The sequence below is a fragment of the Cetorhinus maximus genome, chromosome 24 (assembly GCF_964194155.1).
Source record: "Cetorhinus maximus chromosome 24, sCetMax3.hap1.1, whole genome shotgun sequence".
Taxonomy (NCBI): Eukaryota; Metazoa; Chordata; class Chondrichthyes; order Lamniformes; family Cetorhinidae; genus Cetorhinus; species Cetorhinus maximus.
The window spans coordinates 50327488-50349079 of record NC_135902.1 but is presented as its reverse complement, the minus strand read 5'-3'; the positions used below and the strand labels follow the sequence as shown (position 1 = coordinate 50349079).

General features: G+C 40.0%; 1 protein-coding gene across 6 annotated transcripts in view; it reads right to left on the bottom strand.

The window, feature by feature from the left end:
* The window catches only part of helz (helicase with zinc finger), a 256788-nt gene that overhangs the window by 36865 nt on the left and 198331 nt on the right, over positions 1-21592 (bottom strand). For all 6 annotated transcript variants that reach the window (XM_078529015.1, XM_078529019.1, XM_078529018.1 and 3 more), the window contains exons 25-29: positions 12745-12940; positions 11617-11699; positions 6584-7082; positions 1797-2025; positions 475-982 (exon numbers count right to left, since the gene is read on the bottom strand). In XM_078529015.1, coding sequence (XP_078385141.1) covers positions 475-982; positions 1797-2025; positions 6584-7082; positions 11617-11699; positions 12745-12940 — 1515 coding nt within the window. The remainder of the gene's footprint in view (positions 1-474; positions 983-1796; positions 2026-6583; positions 7083-11616; positions 11700-12744; positions 12941-21592) is intronic.

Below are 21592 nucleotides of genomic sequence, written 5' to 3'. Positions count from 1 at the left end.
TACAGGGTGGGCCACCTTAGTTATACCTCAGTATCCCAGAGTCTGGAAGGATAGTCATGAGATAACCAGGATTATCCATAGGCATGATTAGAAATGCACACAAAATGCTTGGAAGGGTTCACTTGCCACTGAGGGCTGAGCTGCTATGAATTTAAGAGTGAAGTGCCTTGGTGCTATCTTTTACAAGCACATAAGCTAGAGACGACAGGAATGTAAAAATATACACAACTTTCAAATACACGATTCCCCAAACATGATGTTCTGTGAAAAGGTGACAATACTTCATAACTGGCTTGTGAAAACCATCCTGAGGGAGTGCAATGAAGATTTATAATATACTCAAGAAGAATCAGTCACAAGGACGTTACATAAATGATGCTCTATTGCAGACTCACTCATGATGAGAGAGTTGGGAAAGACAAATGTTTATATCAAAAAAGATCTGATTATGTGCAATTACAAAAGGATCCTTACCTTTTCTATGCTGTGAAGCGAAGAAACAGATACTGTTCGAGAAGAGATTGGGTGAAATGAGTCCTCTCTACTGTTGTGTTGGTGCTGTAGAGACATTATGGGATGTGGTTCTGCTCTGTGAGGCAACTGTGAAATGCCATATGGTATACTTTGCCCCAGCAGGTGGTTCTGTTGCATACCAGAAAGCGTCCATGAGCTCTCGGGTTGCAGGTACTTTGAAGAAGGTGGCGGCGTATGTCCTGAAGGTACTGGGTATGCGGGATTATACATTGGTTGCTGCGGCAGCTGCTGAAAGCTAGAGTTGTTGATGGGTTCAAGGGAAGAATTACTGTCATTCAAATTTGGATACTGGCTATTGTGATTTGTGTTAGCTGTAGGAAGATGTACAGGAGGATTTCTGGTCTGAATCTGTCTGTATTGTAACAACCGGGACTGCAGGGGCATCTCATTCAGTTCTTTATTTTCAGTCTGATCTGAAGATGTTGTCTCTCTTAATAAACCTGGGAATCTGAATGAAAAAAAATCAAAATCTTGATATCTACTTATTTTACTGTTAAGCTTACCTATTGTTGATTAACATTCTTTTAAAATAATTTTAATTGTAAAATACAAAAGCATTAATTGTCAACTAACAATTAATTTCTGACAATCTTCAATATCCACACACAAGCATTTCCAACAGGGATTGCTGCATCCAACAGGTATAGTAATCAGGAGTGAGAACCTAGGGTGGTGTACTTAGTATACAAAACAGCCACCATATAAGTCACATAAAACTACTCTCTTTGCTTCGACTTTCAAGAAAAATGAGGATAAAATCCAGCAGCAGTCTTGTTGAGTAATTCATTAAATTAAAAAAAAGCTAGAAGCTTTTTTTCTTAAATACACTATGCATATTAAGTTCCTCCCCTGAGAAATTCACCAATATGTAATATGACTGATCTCCAGGCTGGTGCATTTCCAAGGTGAGGACCAGAAATTTTTGTCCATCCACTGATCTCAGTTTCTATTGTTCACTGAAACCAATGGAAAGCTGAGGCTAGATTGGTGTCTAAATTTTGGAACTGCAAAAAATATCAGGTATCCAAAAATCAAACTACCAGCTCTTTTACAACAAGCTGTTAATTTCACGTTTTATTTTCAATTTAACATATGCATGTCCTTCCCTGAGAAGCACTTCTTTATAAGGCCATGGTAGGCCTCGCCATGAAGATTCTGTTAACAGGTAGCATCCTCAACATTAACATTAAAGTAGAAGTTTCCAATATGGTTCAACAGTACAAAAATCTCAAAGCTTTAACGCATTGCAGTTAAGACATTACCTTTGATATGTCGGTCCATTTTCCTCTTCAGGATTATTGCCATGTTTCCACTGCCCTTTGACAGCATGTTGTGTATACCTGACTTGTTGCTGGGATGGGTGAGTAAGCTGTTGTAGTTGGTGAGGATATGATGGACTCCCTGTATTAACGTAGTCCTGATGTTCATTCCACGGGTGAATTCTTGAATGCTGTCTCATGAGATCTTCAGCTGTGTTGGTATGCAATGACTCTACAAGTGACACCAAGGATTGGAAAAAACAGATTAAAGTGACATCTTTGATGACTAAAAATTACTGAAATCTTTCAAATATTGATTACTACTGAAATGGTTATTTAAGATTGTTGATAACAATTTCCACACAAAAGAAATTCTGTAATACAAACACAGCATAAAACATCCTAAAAGCCACAGCCTCATGGTTTTTAAATCAATGCACAATGCCAGACTCAGAAACTCTTTTCAGACAAATTGCGAATAAGCGAAAAACCTGTATGCATTCAGCATTTTATCAAGTCCTCAGGGCATCAAGGTATATGATCAACCAATTTCTGAACTGCAGTCATTATTAAGCAGGCAAATGTGGCAACAAGATCCCACAAACGGCAAATGAGATGGGTGGCCAGATAATCTGTTTTGGTGGAGTTGGTTGAGACAATCAGAGAACTCCTTTCTCTTCTGTGAGTGGGATCAATTAGATCTGTCAAAGTAGTCAGACGGGGCCTAGTTTTAACGTCTCATCCAAAAAGTGCCACCTCCAGCTACGCAGCTCTCCCTCAGTACTTCACTGAAGTGTCAGCCTATATTATATGTGCTCAAGTCCTGGGGTGATATTTGAACAACTAAAGTCACTATGCATACTCGAATGATTAAGTCAGCAATTTTTACAACTCATCTTTCAAAGTACTGGTGGATAGGCCATGGTGCTGATAAATAACACAATCATTGACAGATAGTCATTTGGTAGTATAGAGCTAGAGTTTTGCTGAAAAGGAGAGACTTTTTTGTTGAAACTTTTCGTCTTGCACTCATCAGGACAATTTGCAAGAAACCTCAAACAATGCTTGGCAGTTAACTATCAGTCACCATTCACTGGTACATTCGCCATGGCAACACCTCTACCAATCAAAGTCCACTTGCCAACCAATCAGCACTCTCTTCTCTCAGTATAAATATGCTGCTTCCTCTGGCAATTGTCCTGATGAGTACATGCTGAAAAGCTTTGGCAAAAAAAGGCCTCCTTTTTCAGCAAAAATCATCGACAGGTTAGTTACACAGAGACACATACAGGATATATATAATTGTGTTATATTTTTTGAAAGTAGTCCCATGCCAGAATTTGGTACACCAACAATAGATTAATGAAAGACAGATGAACACAAGAGTAAACTCTTACACTTGTAAAATTAGATTTTTTTTTAAAAGCTCAAGTTAAAAATGTCTATGGCTACCAGATTAACATTCACCTTGGTTCCAAAAGTGCAAGTGCGATAACCTTCAATTTGAAACTCCAGGTTTCAAACCTCTGTCTGATGCACAGAACACTCCTCCAAAATTTAATTCCCAGCATAAACTCCTCTGATAATTTAAACATACAAATGCTGTATTTCTTAGTCAACTACGTGGAAAAAGATGATTTGCAGCTTTACATTCTAGTCACTGCACCAAAGTTCATGCAGCCCATGGAGTGAGAAACTGTTGAAAAGTCTGTTAAGGCTGGGCTAAGTGTCTACTATGGAACATATGGCAGTCTCCAGAGGCACTGGAGAGAACAGCCTCTTTATGCATGTCTCAGGACCTTTAAAAGCAGTGCTTTAAGTACACATGGCATAAAAATAGTTTTAAAGTGTACATTTTCAACCTAGTAAGTGAAATTACGATTTCCTGAAGGGGATATCTTTTAGAGGCCTTTTGTCACCAGATCATATCAAGTTCTGCTTTACGTTTCCAGTCATCCTCCACTTCTAATTAAATCAACCCACTTTACATCAAAACCGAGAGCTCTCTTATGCATTTCTTACAGCAGCTATAAAGGTACAGATAACAGTTGCTGCTTTTCCTGAAGCCACAAGATAGCTGCTTCTCAGTAGCTATAAGGCAAAGTTATATTTATTTTTGGCTATAGGTAGAATGATACAAACTTTGTCTTTGTTCCCAGTGGTCCTTAGATTTGAGGATCACAAATTTCTGCCATGGGTCTTCATGTGACTGAATAGGCCAATTCTCAACCTGCAGGTCTGTGGGCACATGGGGAAGGGCATCCCTCGAGGCAGTGGGATCCAGAGCACAGAATTTATTTCCTTTTCTTCACTGCTCTGCCTTATCACCAAGACGTTGTGACTCAAAACATGATGCAGCTTGGACAGACAAGTCGTTGCCATTCTGAAATGCTGCCGTGGATCAACGAAAGCTTCAGCATATCTTTGAAGCATTTTCTTTGTCCTCCCCTGGAGCGTTGGCCATTTGAGAATTGTGAAAACAAGACCTGGTGGGGGAGACACTTTTTGGTCATCCAGACACGTGTGGTCAGAAGATCAAAGTTGATTTTGCAGGAGTTTTGCCTGAATGCTTGTGGAACTGGCTTCCAGGAAGACACTAGCGTTTGTTTGACGGGTCCACTCATTGAATCAGGAGGATGTAGTGATGACATTGCTGATGGAATTTTTCCAGCACTCTTACGTTTCATTGATACACAGTCCAGGTCTCATTGCAATACAGGAGGGATGACAACGGTTGCTCTGTATACTTGGATTTTTGCCGTCAAACACTCGCTGCCATAGTTTGTAAAAGGTTGAGCTGGTGCAGTTGATCTGGTGTTGGATCTCCGAGTGGCCTTTTGTGAGAAGTGGCTGCCAAGGTATGGGATGTGCTCAATATAATCCAGAGTCTCTCCTTCAACATGTGTAGGAGGTGGAATATTTGGCTGACTAAATATGTCTTTGGTGGTCAATTTAGTTTTGGCATGGAGGCAACTGAGGTTAAAGAGTTTTCCATCTAGGCAGTATTTAATATTGACACCAGAGGGCAGTTGGTTTTTGATGAGGTGAATACCCACTATGAGGTAGATTGTAAATAGTATGAGGGCTATCATGCATCCTTGCTTGATTTCGGTCCAGACTGTGAAGGCGTCTGTTTCAGATCTCCCACTCAACAGCTGCAGTCATGTCATCATGAAGGATTGTGATGAAGTTTTTTGGACAGCCAAACCTTTGGGTCATAATGCACCAAGCCTTGCAATTTACTTAGTCAAATGCTTTGGTCAGGTCGATGAATGCAATGAAGAGTTCCTGGTGTTGTCCATGAAATTTTCTTGGATTTGTCTGGCAACAAAGGCCATGTTGGAGGTGCCTCTGGAAGGTCGAAAACCACGCTGTCACTGGGAGGATTTCTTCAGCCACAGGGAGTAGGTGATTCAGGAGAATGCACGTCAGAATTTTCCTGCAATGGACAAGAGGGAAATGCCTCAATAGTTTCCGCAGGTTGAATTATCTCCCTTCTTGATGGTATTTACAATAGTCTCATTCCTGAAGCTAGGGGTGGGAGGGGGCAGGGGAGTTCTTTTTCCACTCAAATCCATAGGATGAGTGCATGGAACCTTGATGTGAGTAAAAATCTGCCCGCTTTGAAGACCTCAGCTGGAACAACATTGGAGCCGTAGGCTTTGTTGTTTTTCGTCCGTTCGATTGCTTGTTGCAGCCCTCCTTTCGGTGGTGGTTCACTTGTGGATTCTATAACAGGCTTTTGGGAAATAGTCTGGAGAGTATCATCTGTTGCTGTGGATTCATGGTTGAAGAGTTGTCCAAAATATTGTTTTCAGTGTTGATGGATGGCGTTGTCATTAATAAGAGAAACAACATCTTGAGGGGATTTTGTCCATTTGACCTTGATGGCTTCAAAAAAGTTTTACACTTCATGATGACCGACAAATCTCACGGGTTTTTTTCCCTTCCCACCACATGTTAGTTAGCTTCTAGATTTGTCTTTGGGCGTCAGTCTGGTGGTCTAGTGGTTAGGATTCAGTGCTCTCATACAAACTTAGGGAGGGAAATGAAAAATTTGCGATTATATGCACCTTTCACTAAGTCAGGATCTCCCAAAGCGCTTTACAGCAAACAAAGTACTTTTTGGAAATGTAGTCAATGTAATGCAGCAAATCAATTTGCGCACAGCAAACTCTCACAATAAGAAAACTCTCACAAACAGCAACGTGATAATGACCATTTTGTTTGCTGTGATATTGTTGGATAAATATTAGTCATAACACTGGAGATAACTCCCCTGCTCTTCTTCAAAATAGTGCCATGGTCCACTTGAGAAGGCAGATGGGACCTTGGTTTAACGTTCCATCCCAAAGATAGCGCTTCCAACATTGCAATGCTCCCTAAGTACTGTACTGGATTGTCAGTGTTGATTTTTGTTTTCAAGCTCTGTTTGAGATTTGAACCCTAAACCTTCTTTCTCAGAAGCAAGAGCGTTACCCACAGTGTCTCAGCTGGCAGTGAAGGAACTGAATTCTACATGAGTATTTGGTGCACAAGGCAGAAATCAGCTGGAGCCTGGAGATCCCTTAAAGCTTTCTCAATTCCCAACATTTTACACTGGCCAATTCGTGAGAGGACCAAGTTGCAAGCCCCACGCCCCAAAATTACTAAAGCTAAATCAATTCCCTGCTAAATTTTACCCATCAGTTTGTGTACTATATATAAAAGGTTTAAGACGAGCTGGACGCTGTTACAAGTTTTAACCTCTGCTGCAGATTCACCCACATCCCTCACAAAATATTGCTTACCTAAAATTTCCCCCATCCCGTGTCCTGAGGTATTGTCTTCGATGAAATTGAATGGACGAGTATGGGGGGTGTTGAAGTGTGGAACTGACCTCAGTGGGTTTAGTCCTTCCAGACCAGAGAGAGGCTGATCCGGACACACATTATCATTGTTTGGGGAATGCTGTGATGGATGAGAATGAGAAGTAGGAAAATAAGTGTGGTTAGGAGCTTGTGGAAAAGCAGGAGAGAGCTGCGATGGCTGTTGTTGTGGCAATTGGTTATGTGGTTGTGGCAGTTGATGCTGCTGTACTGGATACGGTTGTCTAGGTACTGGGGGCTGATGAGAGAACTGTCGATTAGAAGGATGATGGTAAGGTGCAGGTGGTGGATGCGAAGAAGCAAGGTGAAAATTTAGCTGCCTTTGACCGAGGTTGTCCTTTCGATGAAATCTAGAAATGGGATAGCCTAAATTGGAGTGTGATTCAGGGCTTCTGTTTTGTGCCAACAATTCAGGTTCCGCCTAATTAAGAGCAAAGAACACCAGTTACAATCCAGCAAAAATATAACACCAAAAATGAAACTATTAACCCACAGAAAGAGATCATTAACATTAAGCTGAAATACTTTCATTCATTTTTTTAAAAAGGACAAAATTGGAACAACCTAAAAATGCTTGGGTAACAGTGTTTAATGTCCAACATAAATTAACTTTAAGTCAACTTAAAAGAATTCAGTTTTCAGAAAAAAATGAACTATGGTAAAAAGAGAAAAAACTAGAAACATTTTGAATGAAGGATTCAACATCAACCAGTTTGATAGTTGCAGACAATGATTCTTTCCTCATCAGGATGAGTAGGCAAGTAACAAAGACAACGGAAAATAAAACTGAAATATTTCCTGGAACGGTTCTTTCTCAACTGTACAATTAAACATTTTCTTTACAATGTAAAATATACCCAGTTGCCTTTTGCGATGCTGAAATTAAACGCACGCCCATCTTGATTAGAACTGCCTATGCAACTGTAATCGGTCACCTTGAATTCTATTCTTCAGCAAATTTGGCAGCATGTCTAGCATGGGATACACAGACCTACCCAACTGAATGAGTTTCCTTCTCTTGGTGAGACTGGCAAAATCATCACGAAGTGAAGTCAGAGTGACCATGTAAGTGGCTGAGGGAATTTTAAGTACAGGCTGCCTGGTTCAAGGATCAATATTCTAGCACTGTCAATATTGTGCCACAAAGTTTCTCATGTCCTCAATGGGTGATTTCATTTGGAATCTGCATCCTTTTCAACTGGTCATCTGATATTCCTAATGACTCCTGTGCAGGCAGTCAGCCAAAAACTACACATTAAGGAATGTGGAGACTACTTTCAGGTTTCTTACCACTTGCACTGGCTTGGAGCTCCAAAACTACAAGAAAGATTTTCAACTTGTTGCTCTGGCATTAAGTTGGCATTGCAGACCATTGAAATCAATACGAATAGAAATCATGATGGTTGCTACATAACAAGCAATCAATCCTCAACATAGGTTGTGTGTCCCTGTCCAGGCAGCAAGAAAAAAATTGGTGCCTATATATTTAGCAATATTTCACATATCTAGCTTTCTGCTTTAAGTCTACAAAATGGTTTTTATTTGGAAGTCTCAAAGGTTAGATTGGCCACAGGGCTCATGTTAATTACATTGCCTTATTACAGTTATGAAACTAAAGAACCTTGGGCGTCAGCATAGAAAGGATGTGCTCTGATGGAGGTGTACGGATTCCATACAAGATAGAGTAAACAATCCTGGAATATTTCATTTAAACTGTGGGAACAGAATAAATGGATGCAGATTCAGGCTAGTAAAAGGTAATTTTGGAATTAACACTTGGAAATTCTTTTTTCATACACAGCAGTTAATACATTGAAGAGACATTGTGTACTGAAGATGAAAATGCCTGAAATTATTTAAGAAATATGGAGTGCTACAATAAGGGGACTTTAGAATGTTTCTGGATTAATGATTTAAGATGGGCCAAATAATCATCCTGTCAACTTGGCACGTAGAGGGGCCTCTGCTTCTTTCTGATCTAAGATAATGGCAACGTTACAAAAAAAAAATCAGAATTTCATTAGAAAAGTCAGGCAGGCAGCCAAAGGTAGAAATGAAGAAAAATGTCTACAAAACAATGGCGTGTGCATTGTATAGGTTTTCCCATCATTTGTTTTTGTTCTTCAATAGCAAAAAACATACCTATAATTCAAAACTGTTGCTCCATCATACAGCTCACCATATTAATAGACTTTTGAGGGCCACACCCCAAAATTCTGCACATCATGTTTCCAATCTGATGAAGGGCAGAGTTGGCTGGAGTGGACTGGGATAGGATTTTAGCAGAAAAAACGATTGATGAACAATGGCAGACAGTTAAGAAAATAGTTCATGACTCACAACAAAGATATATCCCAGTGAGGAAGAAGGATTCAAAGAAGGGGATAAACCAACCATGGTTAACCAAGGACGTTAAGGATAGTATCAAATTAAAAGAAAAGACATACAATGTGGCAAAGATTAGGGGTAAGCCAGAGGATTGGGAAAGTTTTAACAACCAACAAAAGATGACCAAAAAATAGAGGGAGAAAATAAACTTTGAGGGTAAATTAGCAATTAACATAAAAACGGACAGTAAGAGCTTCTTTAAATATATAAAAAGGAAGAGAGAGACCAAAGTGAACATATGCCCCTGACAGAATGAGGCTAGGGAAATAATAATGGGGAACCAAGAATTGGCAGAGGAGTTGAATAAATACTTTGCTTCAGTCTTCACAGTAGAAGACACAAATAGCATTCCAATACTAAATAATCAAAAGAGGGGGGAGGAAATAAATACAATAACTATCACTAGAGAAAAAGTACTAGGGAAACTAATGGGGCTAAAGGCCAATAAGTCTCCTGGACCTGATGGGTTGCATCCTAGGATATTAAAAGAAGTAGCTACAGAGAGAGTGGATGCACTGGTAGCAATCTTCCAAGAATCCTTAGATTTTGGAAAAGTACCAAAGGATTAGAAAACTGCCTATGTAACACCCTTAATCAAAAAGGGAGGGAGACAAAAAACAGGTAACTATAGGCCAGTTAGCTTAACATCTGTCATTGGGAAAACGTTGGAGTCTATTATAAAGAATGTAATAGCAGAGCATTTAGAATTACATAATCTAATCAAGCAGAGTCAGCATAGCTTCATGGAGGGGAAATCGTGCCTGACAAATTTATTAGAATTCTTTGAGGAGGTAACTAGCAGGATAGGTAAAGGGGAACCAGTAGATGTAATCTATTTGGATTTCCAAAAGGCTTTCGATAAGGTACCGCACATAAGGCTACTTAATAAGATAAGAACCCATGGTGTTGGGGGTAGTATATTAGCATGGATAGAGGGTTGGCTAACTAATAGAAGACAGAGTTGGGATAAAGGGGACATTTTCAGGATGGCAACCTGTAACTAATGGAGTGCCACAGAGATCAGTGCTGGACCTCAATTATTTACAATATATATTAATGACTTAGATGAAGGAAGTGAATGTACTATCGCCAAATTTGCAGATGATACAAAAATAGGCGGGAAGGCAAATGGTGAGGATGACACAAGGAGTCTGAGGGATACAGACAGGTTAAATGAGTAGGCAAAGAAGTGGCAGATGGAATATAATATTGGAAAATGTGAGGTTTGGCAGGAAGTATAGAGGAGCTGAATATTATTTAAATGGAGAAAGACTGCACAAGGCTGTAGCACAGAGGGATTGGGAAGTCCTTGGGCATGAATCCCAAAAAGCTAACATACAAGTTCAACAGATCATAGGGAAGGCAAATGGAATGTTGGGCTTTATTTCAAAAAGAATGGAGTATAAAAACAGAGAAGTCTTGCTAAAACTATACACGGCACTAGTTAAACCACATCTAAAATACTGTGAACAGTTTTGGTCCCCTTATCTAAGGAAAGATATACTGGCGTTGGAGGCAGTCCAGAGAAGGTTCATTAGGTTGATCACAGGTATGGAGGGATTTTCTTATGAGGAGAGGTTGAGTAGGGTGGGCCGGAACTCATTGGAGTTTATAAGAATGAGAGGCAACCTCATTGAAACATAAGATTCTCAGGGGGCTTGACAGGGTAAATGCTGAGAGGTTGTTTTCCCTTGTGAGCGGGTATAGGACCAGAGGGCATAATCTCAGAGTAAGGGGTCACCAATTTAAAACAGAGATGAGGAGGAATTTCTTCTTTCAGGGTGCAGTTAATCTGTGGAATTCTTTACTGCAGAGGGCTGTAGAAGTTGGGCTGTTAAGTATGTTCAAGGCGGAGAATAGACAGATTTTTAATCAGCGAGGGAAGCAAAGGTTATGGGGAAAAGGCAGGAAAGTGGAGTTGAGGATTGTCAGATCAGCCATGATCTCATTGAATGGCGGAGCAGACTTGATGGGCCGAATGGCCTACTTCTGTTCCTACGTCTTATGGTCTAAATATACCGGACCAAAGTCAAGGCTGAGCTATTCCTGTTGCTTTAGTCAGACTGAATTTTATCTTGCACCTAGTACAAAAGGCCTCACAATTTTGCAATTTTCACAGAAATTGAAACTCTTGAGTGATGCTATTCCAAATCTTGGATAGAAACACCATTTAAACTGAGACCATACTTGATCTTTATGCGCATGATAATAGGAAGAAATTTTGCAGCTCAGATTGACAGAGCAAATACAAACTAGACAAATGCTACAAAACAAGAATTTACATTAGAGTCAAAGATGATTTTCGACAGGAAATGATTCTGAGTTGGATTTCACTCAAAATTTTATTAGTCATCCCCTCAATGTAATAAAGGAACACTTCTGAACAATTTGGCTTTCTTTTTTCCCTTAACCTCTTCCATTTTAGATATTGCACTTACATCAGATTGGCAAGAAATGCAAACACGCATTTTATTCCATTAACCTCCAAGCTTTGTCCCGCATCTTTACAAATTTCAAAGAGAATCGAAAAAGAGCATTTAATTTCAGGCTGTTGTATAAAAGCGTACCTGCTTCTCTTTGGAATCAGGTGGCTTCTTCTCAGGAGTTTGAAGCCTATTTTGTTCAGTTCTTACACTGCCCTCACCTTTTGCTGGAATTTTTGAAAAGAAACATTTAACTTTCATGTAAAACAGTTAAAAGGTTTACAATAAATTACACATCAGAAAACCATGCATTAGGAGTTGCTGTTACATCAGATTCTTCCTTCCCAAGTTTTATAATTCCCAGGATAATTCTGTAATCCTCATTATTGATCAACAAATCAACAAGCTCTTTACTGCACACTCTCAAATAGGCCCACCACAACCTCTTAATTCCATCCCTGATCTCAACTCATGCTTTTGCATAATTATCCAACTCTGAGGTCCCTACCCTACAATTCCTCTCGATTTCCTCAGTCCAGGTTCCCTACTGATAACACAGATTACCCTGGACAAAGTGATCAACATCATCTTTCACATTTGTGCATTAACCCTCCCGTCTCAACTTCTCTGCAATGTTCGATATGATCAAATACTCCATCCTTTGCCCACCGACATTGCAGATGCTACTGTCAGTCTATAAGCACCAGGCGTATCCAGACTTCATATTTGGCTGCAGAATTAACAATTTTGTTGAAATTTTCTTTAAAATATTTATTCAAATAGATTTACACAAGATTATCTCCCACATTTCAAAAAACTAAAGCCAACTGAAAATCGTACACAGCATTTTGATGCACTGTTAATAACGATTTTTGAAATATAAAATTAGGTCTATAATGATCTTGCTGAAGGAAATGGTTATACTTGTGAATAACTACAAGAAACTCCCAAGTTTCCAGAGCACCAAAACCCTTATTCTTCCCAAGAATGCAACGTTATGTTACAAAATCTTTTGACAGAAACTCCTAACACTCCTATTACGTCAGCAATACATTGTTGTGCTCTTAGTTTAACAAAGGCCAAAGCTGAAGGAGTTCAAGGCGGCAGCTCACCACTACCTTTTCAAAGGCAACTGGTGATGGGCAATAAATGCTGGCCCAGCTAGCGAAGCCCAAGTCCCGTGAATGAATATAAATAAACAGCCCCAATGCTTTTGGAAATAAATCTGGTATGCAGTGCAGCTCCAGCACCAAACCAACCGAAGGAACTCACCTGTTCTGCTTTGTTCGTGCTCCTTCTCTGGATGTTGCTGCCCTAGTCCAATTGGGGAATGATGACCAAGATTGTAGGGGATGGGAGATCCGCGCCCATGTGCCTGCAGCAAGTTCATGTTGTACGCCATAGCTGCTTGATGGCTCATAATGCGAGGATCAACTGCAAAACGGCCTTGGTAACTAGGCCAAGGAACCTGCAAGGACAGGCAATCCTGAATAACTGTAACACACTGCAATGCCAAGTTCTAATGATGTATGGCACTCAATCAATTTCCTCATTTACTGTGAAAGTCAAGGAAAAACTCACTAAACATACAAAAAGGGCAGTACAATTGCATATAACGATCCACCATGTGTGTTTATTTTCACACAAATACTTTTTGTTACAATTTTTATCACCATGGCTACCCCAAAACCCAGAAAGGAGACCATCTATAGTGCAAGGTGTGTACCATTTAGACATTTAAGTGGGGTGGGGATATGTTGAGGTGAGGCATGAGGTGAGGGAGAATAATCTCAAAATGTGTTAGATATAATAAGTCTCTGAATGGGGTAGAGGAACAGAAGGATTCGGGGCTACAAATCAGTACTCAATCACTAAATGTAGTGATGCAGGCTAATAAGGCCTTAAGAAAACTAAGCACTGGGGTTTATTCTTCTTAAGAGCAATAGAACAGAAAAGCAGAGAAGTTTTGTTAAACTTGTACTGTATAGAACCTTGCTTAGACCACACCTGGAGTACGGTGAATAGTTCTGATCTCCATGTACCCTAGAGGCACTGGAGAAGATGCAAAAATAATTTACAAGCATAACACCAGAACCAAGTTATAGCTATCAGGAAAGATTGACCAGGCTGTGGCTCTTTCCTCTAGAAAAGGGAAAACTGAGGGATGACTTGATAGAAGTCTTTAAGATTGCGGAAGGGTAGATGTAGAGATGTTTCCACTTGTGGAGTGATTAGAATTAGAAGACATAAGAGGGTTATTAATAAACCCAACAGAAGAAACCGCTTGAGTGGTTTGAATGTGGAACTTGCTATCACAAGGAGTAGTTGAGGGAAATAACACTGATGCATTTAAGGGAAAGCTAGATAAACACAAGAGGGAGAAAGGAATAGAAGGATATGTGAATGGGGTAGGATGAAGAAGAGTGGAAGGAGGCTCCTGTGGAGCATAAACACTGACATGGATTGGTTGGGAGCTGAATGGCCTGTTTTGGTGTTGCAATTATTGAGTGATATTACATATACAGACCTTTAAATGCCTTTATATTATTGCAAGGGTATCAGAAATCAAGTACTAGAGCTTTGGTATTGTTCAACATTAGAGAAATGAGATAGTATAAGCATTTCTGTTAGACGATTGGATGAGAATACTGAAGCAGAAATGCAGCTTAAAGATTATAAGGATTTTAGGAAAGGTAGAATAGGATAGAAGAGTGATTTTAGTGGTATTTGTCAATGAAAACTTAATTGTTGTAGAGAGAGATGATTTTAGTGCACCAATGACAGCTAAAGCTTTTGGATTCAATTAGTTCAAGTCAACAATCCTAAATTAATCATTGGCTCATGTCAGACCTTTGGGACAAGGGGTGTTTTGTGGAGAGGCATTTTCATCAAAAATTGCTAAAGTATGCGGATTGAGACTATTTTGAATGGGACCAATGCCATCAGGGCAAAAAAAAAAATCACTACATGAAGGCACCAAAAATACAAATAGTTCAATCAAACTAAAATGAGTACGAGTAACATATGATCGGGTTTCTTTTGTTATGTGGGATTTTAGTTTCCCTGACAATCAATGGTCCAATGGTGAACCATCTGGTGTAGAAGGCAGATCAGCTGAAAGATCTACTGATAATATAAATGACTATTCCTTAACAAATTATCTTGGTGAGGAAACTAGGTTTGCTAGGTTAATTATCTAAGTTTTAGCAGTGGCTCAAATGCAGCATCGGGCCTCCATGTTGGGGAACGCTTGGGCAACAATGAGCACAGCTTAGTTAGATTCAACTGGGTCACCATAGACTAATACAACCTAACTCTCATAGTTTCAGGATAATGATTCCAAGTATGAAGGCTAAAAGCTTAATCTCCATATCCCTTGAGAAGCTGGTTCATGCCAATTTCACCGAACTACATAAAACAATTAAAAAGCTTTAAAAAAATCCTGAACAATGCTTTAAATTAAGGCAGGATGTTAGCAGCAGTGGGCATGAGTATAAACTAGCAGAAAATAAATTTTGAACCCATATTTGAAGGAATGTCTCGACACAAATGATCAACAACATGTGGAATAATCCACCAAGCAGGGTGGCAGAGACAGCAGGCAGGGCAGGGAGAATTGAAATACTAAAGCAATTAGCTTTGGTGCGCTGAATCTCCTTTTCATTTCATCTCTGACTTTCTCACCTAAGTGTACAAACCTAACACTCAACCTGTTGGATCTCCTGGTTTGAGAGGTGGTGTTCAGTTTCTCTGACCAGCACCTCCCGCACCCTCAGCACATCCCCCCAATAAAGCCAAGGTCGACAACTAGCTGCATGCAGCATTGTGTGTGTGGAATTACAAAATGACACTGCACTGAGAAGTAGTTCCTGCACCAGTTAAGCTGTCTATTCAGCATACCATTCTGCATATATTCTCCACAATTATGTTTAGCACTCCTTTAAAGTTATGACAGTGTATTTAAAAACATAAAAATAACAGTCAAAAACCCCCCATTTCCATGGGCTCAAACAGTGGAGATGAAGAAACTATTTGCTTCAGCTGTGAACATTAAACATCAGTGCCATTACACTTTCAGTAGCAAAATTAATTTCCAATTCAACAAGATGCTCTGACGGGATCGAAATAGCACAACTGACATTGCACAAGAGTGAAAACGTGGACTTGATCTCCCCCTCATATTTCTAGTTGAGCACTTAAGTAAGTAACTGGCATTGGAAGCTTTTTTTCTTTTTTATGCAGAGAAATAAAATGGAGATGACAACTTTCACAATGCATTACTATCATCCTTTTTTTTTTACAAGCTCAGACGTGGCAGGGAAATATAAAATTGAACAAATGCTTTTTCCTCTCGTAAATGCAACCTTTAATGCTTTCTGCAGCAAGAAGAAAGTGATATTCACGTCAGACCTTTTTGTTCTCTCAAGTGAGCAAAATAGGGAGTGAGTCTTATACACCCATGGTTATTCATGTTACAGTACTTGCTATACATAATTCTTTTAAATCCACCTCCTCTTCCTCTCATCTCATTTCCCGGAGTTCAGTTCAAGTACGGTTCTATTGCCACCCTCCGCTCCTTGCCTCTTATGTGGATCCAGACTGCAAGTGCTACCATCTGCGAACATTACTGGTAAAGTCCTGCCCAACAGTCTTAAGAAAATATCTCCTCACAAACAAGGCTTACTGAATAATTTGAGAGCTGGTTATGGTCAGTCTCATCAATGAGGATATTTATTATGTGCAAAATGTTTTTATTTACTAGCAAACAAGCGCTGGAAAAACTCAGCAGGTCTGGCAGCATCTGTGGAGAGAAACAGAATTAGAGTTTAGAGTCCAATAGGGATCTTCTTCTGAACTGATTTATTTTAGTTTTCTAGCAAATGTGTTCTCTCCTCTTTACCATTTCTCCAAACAACTGTTATAAGATGAAACAGAAATCCAATTATAGCTTAAAGCTCTTCAATTTTGTCAAGATGACAGGAGAAGCAGGAATGTGCAATTTGGAAACAAAAACAGAAACAGAAATACCTGGAAAAACTCAGCAGGTCTGGCAGCATCGGTGGAGAAGAGCACAGTTGACGTTTCGAGTCCTAATGGCCCTTCAACAGAAATACCTGGAAAAACTCAGCAGGTCTGGCAGCATCAGTGGAGAAGAGCACAGTTGACGTTTCGAGTCCTCATGACCCTTCAACAGAAATACCTGGAAAAACTCAGCAGGTCTGGCAGCATCGGTGGAGGAGCACAGTTGACGTTTCGAGTCCTCATGACCCATGTGCAATTTGGATCTCATCATCCTTGCTTGTGTTGTTTGTCACTAATTTCAAGTCATGCTTCTGTCTGCTTTTGGTTGAGACTGGGATATGTGGTGTAAAGTGAAGGATGTCAGTGCTGAGACGCAAACAATTCTTACTTTTTTTTTTACACAAAGCATTAGCTTTGAAGCAGTCTCAGGCCAAGTTAAATGCAGTGTGATAGTCCCTCAAATTATTCTTGATAAAATATTGTAATCTCATTCCCAGAAGGAACCCCTTCCAATTCCCCAACATTGTGACATTGCCACTTTTAATAACTATACTTTATAGTGAGTGAAATTGGAAAAAAAAACAACAGAAATTAATGTCCAATTATAGGCTTCTCATCACTGGAATTACTTTATTTAGTAAAAAGACAAACTACACAAATTGTTCAATTACACTTTTGGTATGAATCTCACACTAAGACAAAGCATACATGACATAAAGAGGAGAGCTTAGCCAGGCCTTGCACATGAAATAACCACAATTTCAAGTGGCGATATTTCATCATTTCCATTTTGCACCATAGCTACTTAATAAACTATGCATTCTTGAATATGGTGTCACCAACATTTCATCAGCTGATAAAGAGAAAGAGTGGGGGAGAGAGAGAGAGAGAGAGGGTGGGGGGGAAGAGGGGAGAGAGATAGAGAGAGGAGGTAGAGAGAGAGAGAGAGAAAGAAAGAAAAGGAGTGTGGGGTAGGGGAGGAGAGAGAGGGGGTGGAGTGGAGGAGTGGGCACTTCATGAGTTTGCTATTAGGAATTTTTACCTTTTAGAGCAAAGCTTGTCAGCCTCAGCTCTCTCATTCGTGTGTCTTCCTGAATTTCACCACCTCCCTGCATCTGGTAGGGAAGTTATTTCTACTAATTTTTGTCTACACCAGGCTTTTTATGCAACCTGATTTCTGCTCCAGACCAGATAAAACTATGATTTACATTAGCACCGAAGTGATAAACTGCACAGCTTTCTTTAATAAATTCACTGTGATATTAAAACAAATGGGCTGAAAAATTTCAAAAAGTCAATGTATTAACCTTGTCTACACAAGAAGATGGATCAGTCAACCATATAATTAATCTTGGTTATTTCCATATTTTAAACTTTTTGAGCTTCCTGCACTGGTACTGAATTGCATTAAAAGTTGTATTTCATAGACAAATACCTTAAATGCATGCCTTAAGGACTGTTCCACTGAAGCATTAGATCTTAATTCAATAACATTCGTAACACTGTTTTGTGAATCTCTTTGTATTTTAACACATGTGGAACCAGGGGGAAGTCAGTACTGGGCCAACTGAAACCAGTACTGATGACATCCTTGTGCTACCAGCAACTGAGTCAACCGACAATCAGAAATCACAATTTTCCTCTCCCACTCATTTCAAAACAAAATGTTTAAATTTTAAAAATTAATTCATGGGATGTGGGCTTCGCTGGCTGGGTCAGCATTTATTAGGATGTATCCAGCTCTCCCACCTCACTAACAAGGCTATCCTTTGTTCTGAGCATATGCAGGAGAGTGGGCTGTTCAGTTGTGATGGGCATGGCAATGGAGTCACTTCTTCTCCACATCCAGTCCCAATGTCCATGAATTTCCAGTGAGAAATAGGGACTTATTAGATGTTAGCAACTACAGTCGGAACCCTCAATGAGTTTTCCTCTTCACTTCCCATCACAAGTTCAGTTCAATCATAGCACAGTACATCATAGAAGAAAGCCATTCGGACCATCGAGTCAGCACCTGCTCTCCTGAACAGTGATCCAGCGAGTCCCACTCCCCTGCTCTTTCCCTACATCCTTGCAAATTTTTATGCCATCAAGTATTTAGACAATAATCTTTTGAAAGCTACTGCTGAATCTGTATCCACCATCCTTTCAGACAGCACATTCCAAATCCTAACCACTTTTTCCATGAAAAAGGTTTTTTATGTCACCTCTAGTTCTTTTGCCAATCTGTGCCCTCTGATTCTTGACCCTTCAGCCATTGGAAACAGTTTCTCTTTATCTACTCTAAACCCTTCATGGTTTGCAACACTTCCATCAAATCTCCCCTTAGCCTTCTCTGCTGTAAAGGGATCAACCCCAGTTTGGTCAGTCTATCGATGTAATTGTAATCATCAAGACTCCTTCAACAGTGCCTTCCAAAACTGTGACCTCTACTACCTAGAAGAACAAGAACAGTAGGCACATGAGAACACCACCACCACCTGCAAGGTCCTCTCCTAGTCATACACAATACTGACTTGGAACTATATTGCTAATCCCTCACTGTTGCTGGATCAAAATCTTGGAACTCCATTCCCTAACAGCACTGTGGATGTACCTACACCAGATGGACTGCAGTTGTCCAAGGCAGCAGCTCACCATTACCTTGTTCGGGGCAGTTAGGGGTGGCCATTAGATGCTGCCCTTGTCAACGACACTCATCCCAGGAATGAATAAAAAAATCCTCATCCTGGAATCATCCTAGTACATCTTTTCTGTACACTCTCCAAATCCATCACATTCTTCCTAAAGTGTGCTGCCTGGAATTAGTCAATACTGCAGCTGGGGCTGAGCTAGTGTTTTATAAAGGTTTATCATAGCTTTGTGGCTACTGTACTCTATGCCTCGACTTATAAAGCTCGGGATCCCATGTGCTTTATTAACTGCTTTGTACATCTGTCCTGCCATCTTCAAAGGTTTATCCAAAAGCAGAGCACTGTGGTGTTTCCACTGCAGCTCCAGTTGCAATGAGATAACTCAGAACAGAGTAGGGATCGAGCTTGGCATCTTTCTGATCCCTATAGGTTAATTCTGTATCCATTAACATCACTGCTTTCCATCTTTTCATTCCAACTGGATTGCATGTCTGGAGAGTGATTGTGAGAAGTACCTTAATAATTCAATTTAAAATTGCATCCATGATATAAACCAAAGTTATCAGATCTATAATTTTCTCCCTGCAAAAACTTTCCAACTTCAACTATACATCAACTGTCCTCTCTCTCTCAGAATGTTGCTAGTATTCAGTAAACATTATAAATTTGAATAACCATGAACTCACTTAACAAATTCTGCTCTTTTACAAGAGCACATCAGATTTGCTGTACAATTTATCATTTAATTTCAATTGTACAATGAGTTGCAGTGCACTGGCACAGGTACTTTTCACCCAACACCTGGCTTCAAATTCAGCATGAGCTGATGTGGCCAATGTACCCACTGTTTGTTGGCAACAACGGTGCTTTGTGAAATGAGTTTGAGCACTCTCCTCCCAGTACTGAATGTGCATGAGTCCACAGCACAAACTTGGCAGTCACACTGCCAAGTTGGTGCAGAAGTGGGAACGTCATACTAAATTGTGCTCTTCAAGGAGTTTCAGCACATTGCCTTGCAGTAGGGGGAAGCTTTATTCTATATCCAAATTTATTCCAAATCTGGGTATTCAATGCTGACACAATAGATGCTCAAAATGGAAGATATCCCAAAGTCCAACACTAAAATTCCTCACCTTGATAATTGATGGCATTTCACACACCTGACTGGGAACTTAATTATCAGATTCCATAATATTCCAAGGATATGAATTTTTAACATTTTAAAGAACTTCACATTATCTAGGCTGACACTGTAGTGCAGTACTGAGGGTGTACTGCTTTGTCAGAGGAGCTATCTTCTGGATGAGATGTTAAACAGAAGCCTTGGCTGCCTGTTCAGGCAGCTGTAACAGATTTCATGGTGTGAAGCAGGCAGCTTTCTAATTCCACTGGCCATTACCACCAAAAACAGATTATCCACTCATTTATCTGCCATTTCTAGGACTTGGTGCTACCAAGGGAGTGCTCTGTGGACAAAGATCAAAAGAATCTGATAACTGAAGAAGGGGAAAATGTTTATGAGTTTTGGTTAAAAGGTGGTGAAATATTTTGCTTTTGTAATGTAAGCTATTGCAGTCTTCAGAAAACGATGCATACATTGTTTCATGTGTAAGAATTGTGGAAATGAACCCAATGACAGATAAAAGGAGAAAATATTATGGAAATGCACGTTATTCTAAAGTTACTGGAGGTACAAGATGACAACTGACTTTATCAAGGACAATTAGGGTTGGGCAATAAATGTTGCCTTTGCCAGCAATGCACAGATCCCATGAACAAAAAGCAAAAAAGGGGTGAGAAATATTTAATAGTGTCAGACAAGAGGCAAATCTGTGCCTCCTTGCTTATTTGTAATTGGAAAAAAGATTGACAATTATAGATCAGTGGGTAAATTCATATTTTGACATGACACTGAGCTGTATAGGCAATACAACTCAAATTTAATCCTTGGGTCAGGACAGAATGAATTGATCCTGATCAGGTTAGCAGCTGTGGTGATCAAATCAGCCTCTGTTAGAAGTCTGAGGAGGCCCTCTAAACCTGAATGCTAGCCAGTGACCCTTGCTGGAGGGCGTTTAACTGCATTTGTTGGAGGAGTAATGGGCCTGAGTGGCCTACTTCTGTGCTGTATGATTCTAGAAGTGGGTTTGGTTTTGTTGTTCTGGGTTTGCGACTCAATAGTTTACTGATGCTTGCCGTCAAAGCTCAAACCTAAAGACTGGCCAATTAGGTTCTGTATTTGAGGGCAGTTGGCATTATTGATGCTCTATCCACCATGACTCAGCAACTCAGGAGAGAAAATAAAATTACCCTTCACCTATAAAGTCTAAAATTCAAATAGCTTCAACCTCCCACTAGCAGGACAGACCCAGCAGAGGTGGCAGCACAGTGGTATACAGTCGGGAGGGAATCGCCCTGGGAGTGCTCAACATCAACTCCGGACCCCATGAAGTCTCATGGCATCA